Genomic DNA, 2,500 nt, shown 5'->3' with positions numbered 1-2,500 from the left:
GAGGCTGTAATCACTGCCAAAGGTGCTTCAAGAAAGTACTGAGTAAAGGGTCTGAATACTTCTGTAAATGTTTTATTTTATTTAAACATTTCTACAAATCTGTTTCTGCTTTTTCAATATGGGGTATTGTGTGTGTAGATTGATGATGAAAAAAAAAAAAAAACAATTGAATCCATTTTAGAATAAGGCTGTAGCGTAACAAAATGTGGAAAAAGTCAAGGGGTCTGAATACTTTCCTAAAGCGCCGTATAAACATTCAAACAGAGCATTTTACATTACAGAACATGTTCAAATGTTTCTAAAATTCCAACGGGACAAAAAAACTATTAATAAAAGTAGCATAGTATTTGCATATCTCAAGTGCAGTACAGTATATCTAGAACAAAGCATTTGTTTTGATAAAGACAAAGTTCCCCATATTTCCTTGGAGCACTGGGGGGGGCTTGTGCCACGTCGAGACAATGGAGGGTTCATCCCAGGCTGAGGTTCAGGGTCGGAGAGCAGAACGAGCTCTCTCTAGGATCTCGGTCTGTATCAGAGGGTAGTCTGGGTGCTCTGTGAGGACCTGGGGGGGGGGGGGGGGGGGAACGGGCAGGTCAGGAAAACACTCTCTACACTACACTACAACATTATCCTCTAAACTAAACCCTTCCATTTAGTCCTTTCTGGTATTTCCGGTAGTGATAGCCTGGTCCCAGATCTCGTTGTGCTGTCTTGCAGATCTGGGACCAGGCTACAGTAGTAATATCACCCACAGTACAGACCTTGTGACAAACCTCTATGGCCTCGTTGTACTGCTTGAACTTCAGGTAGTTGAAGGCCAGTCTGAAACCTGAACGGAAGACAGGACCCACACATCGACATTACAGACCTTTTAAACCGTTTAAAAAGATGCACTATGCTGACATCACTTCTCCATTTCCTGGTTGAAAAAAATTATAATACTTCACCTAATTTCGGTTTGTGACAAAACGAGCAAGTACAGTCTAGATAATCATTCTACCATCTAAACTTCTGTGAAATATATTTTACAGATCCAAAAATATTGTATTTTCAGCTGTTTGAAGTTGATGTACAAAACCGAAAGTAAAAGATACAAAAAAAAGGAAATTTAAGAACGGGAAGCATAGAAATAGCACATAGAACAGATCTACAGATGATCAGACTGGCTTTCAATGAGAATGACAGATCTATAACACATAGAACAGATCTACAGATGATCAGACTGGCTTTCAATGAGAATGACAGATCTATAACACATAGAACAGATCTACAGATGATCAGACTGGCTTTCAATGAGAATGACAGATCTATAACAACATAGAACAGATCTACAGATGATCAGACTGGCTTTCAATGAGAATGACAGATCTATAACAACATAGAACAGATCTACAGATGATCAGACTGGCTTTCAATGAGAATGACAGATCTATAACAACATGTCTATGTGAATTTGGTGTTTAAGGGTGTCCACAGACTCACCCATGCTGGGGTTCACTCTGTTCGTGTAGAGCCAGGCGTGATCGTAGAACACTGATGCATCATGGTACGACTGTTCCTTCTCCCTAATGTAGCCCATGTACTCATACGCTCTGCTGCACGACTACAAACACATACATTACATATTCACTACTACACTACTGTACACACTAATACACACTAATACACACTACATACATTACATATTCACTACTACACTACTGTACACACTAATACACACTAATACACACTACATACATTACATATTCACTACTACACTACTGTACCCCCCCCCCCCCCCCCCGCACACTAATACACACTAATACACACTACATACATTACATATTCACTACTACACTACTGTACACACACCCTAATACACACTACATACATTACATATTCACTACTACACTACTGTACACACCTAATACACACTACATACACACCTCCCCGCCCCCCCCCACATACATTACATATTCACTACTACACTACTGTACACACTAATACACACTACATACACACTACATACATTACATATTCACTACTACACTACTGTACACACTAATACACACTAATACACACTACATACATTACATATTCACTACCACACTACTGTACACACTAATACACACTAATACACACTACATACATTACATATTCACTACTACACTACTGTACACACTAATACACACTAATACACACTACATACATTACATATTCACTACTACACTACTGTACACACTAATACACACTACATACACACTACATACATTACATATTCACTACTACACTACTGTACACACTAATACACACTAATACACACTACATACATTACATATTCACTACTACACTACTGTACACACTAATACACACTAATACACACTACATACATTACATATTCACTACTACACTACTGTACACACTAATACACACTAATACACACTACATACATTACATATTCACTACTACACTACTGTACACACACTAATACACACTACATACATTACATATTCACTAC

General features: G+C 38.3%; 1 protein-coding gene across 3 annotated transcripts in view; it reads right to left on the bottom strand.

The window, feature by feature from the left end:
* Positions 1–2,500, bottom strand: part of LOC106590692 (tetratricopeptide repeat protein 21B) — a 77,675-nt gene that overhangs the window by 2,974 nt on the left and 72,201 nt on the right. For 2 of the 3 annotated variants that reach the window (XM_082970831.1, XM_082970833.1), the window contains 3 exons: positions 1,486–1,606; positions 765–832; positions 1–565 (listed from right to left, as the gene is read on the bottom strand). The exon at positions 1–565 is cut by the window's left edge and continues 2,029 nt beyond it. In XM_082970831.1, coding sequence (XP_082826957.1) covers positions 488–565; positions 765–832; positions 1,486–1,606 — 267 coding nt within the window. In that variant the 3' untranslated portion in view covers positions 1–487. The remainder of the gene's footprint in view (positions 566–764; positions 833–1,485; positions 1,607–2,500) is intronic. The other variant, XM_082970832.1, reaches the window with a different exon arrangement.

This window comes from Salmo salar, chromosome 29 (assembly GCF_965601325.2).
Source record: "Salmo salar chromosome 29, fSalSal1, whole genome shotgun sequence".
Lineage (NCBI taxonomy): Eukaryota > Metazoa > Chordata > Actinopteri > Salmoniformes > Salmonidae > Salmo > Salmo salar.
Note: the sequence above shows the minus strand (reverse complement) of the source record. Positions and strands in the feature narration are given on the sequence as shown.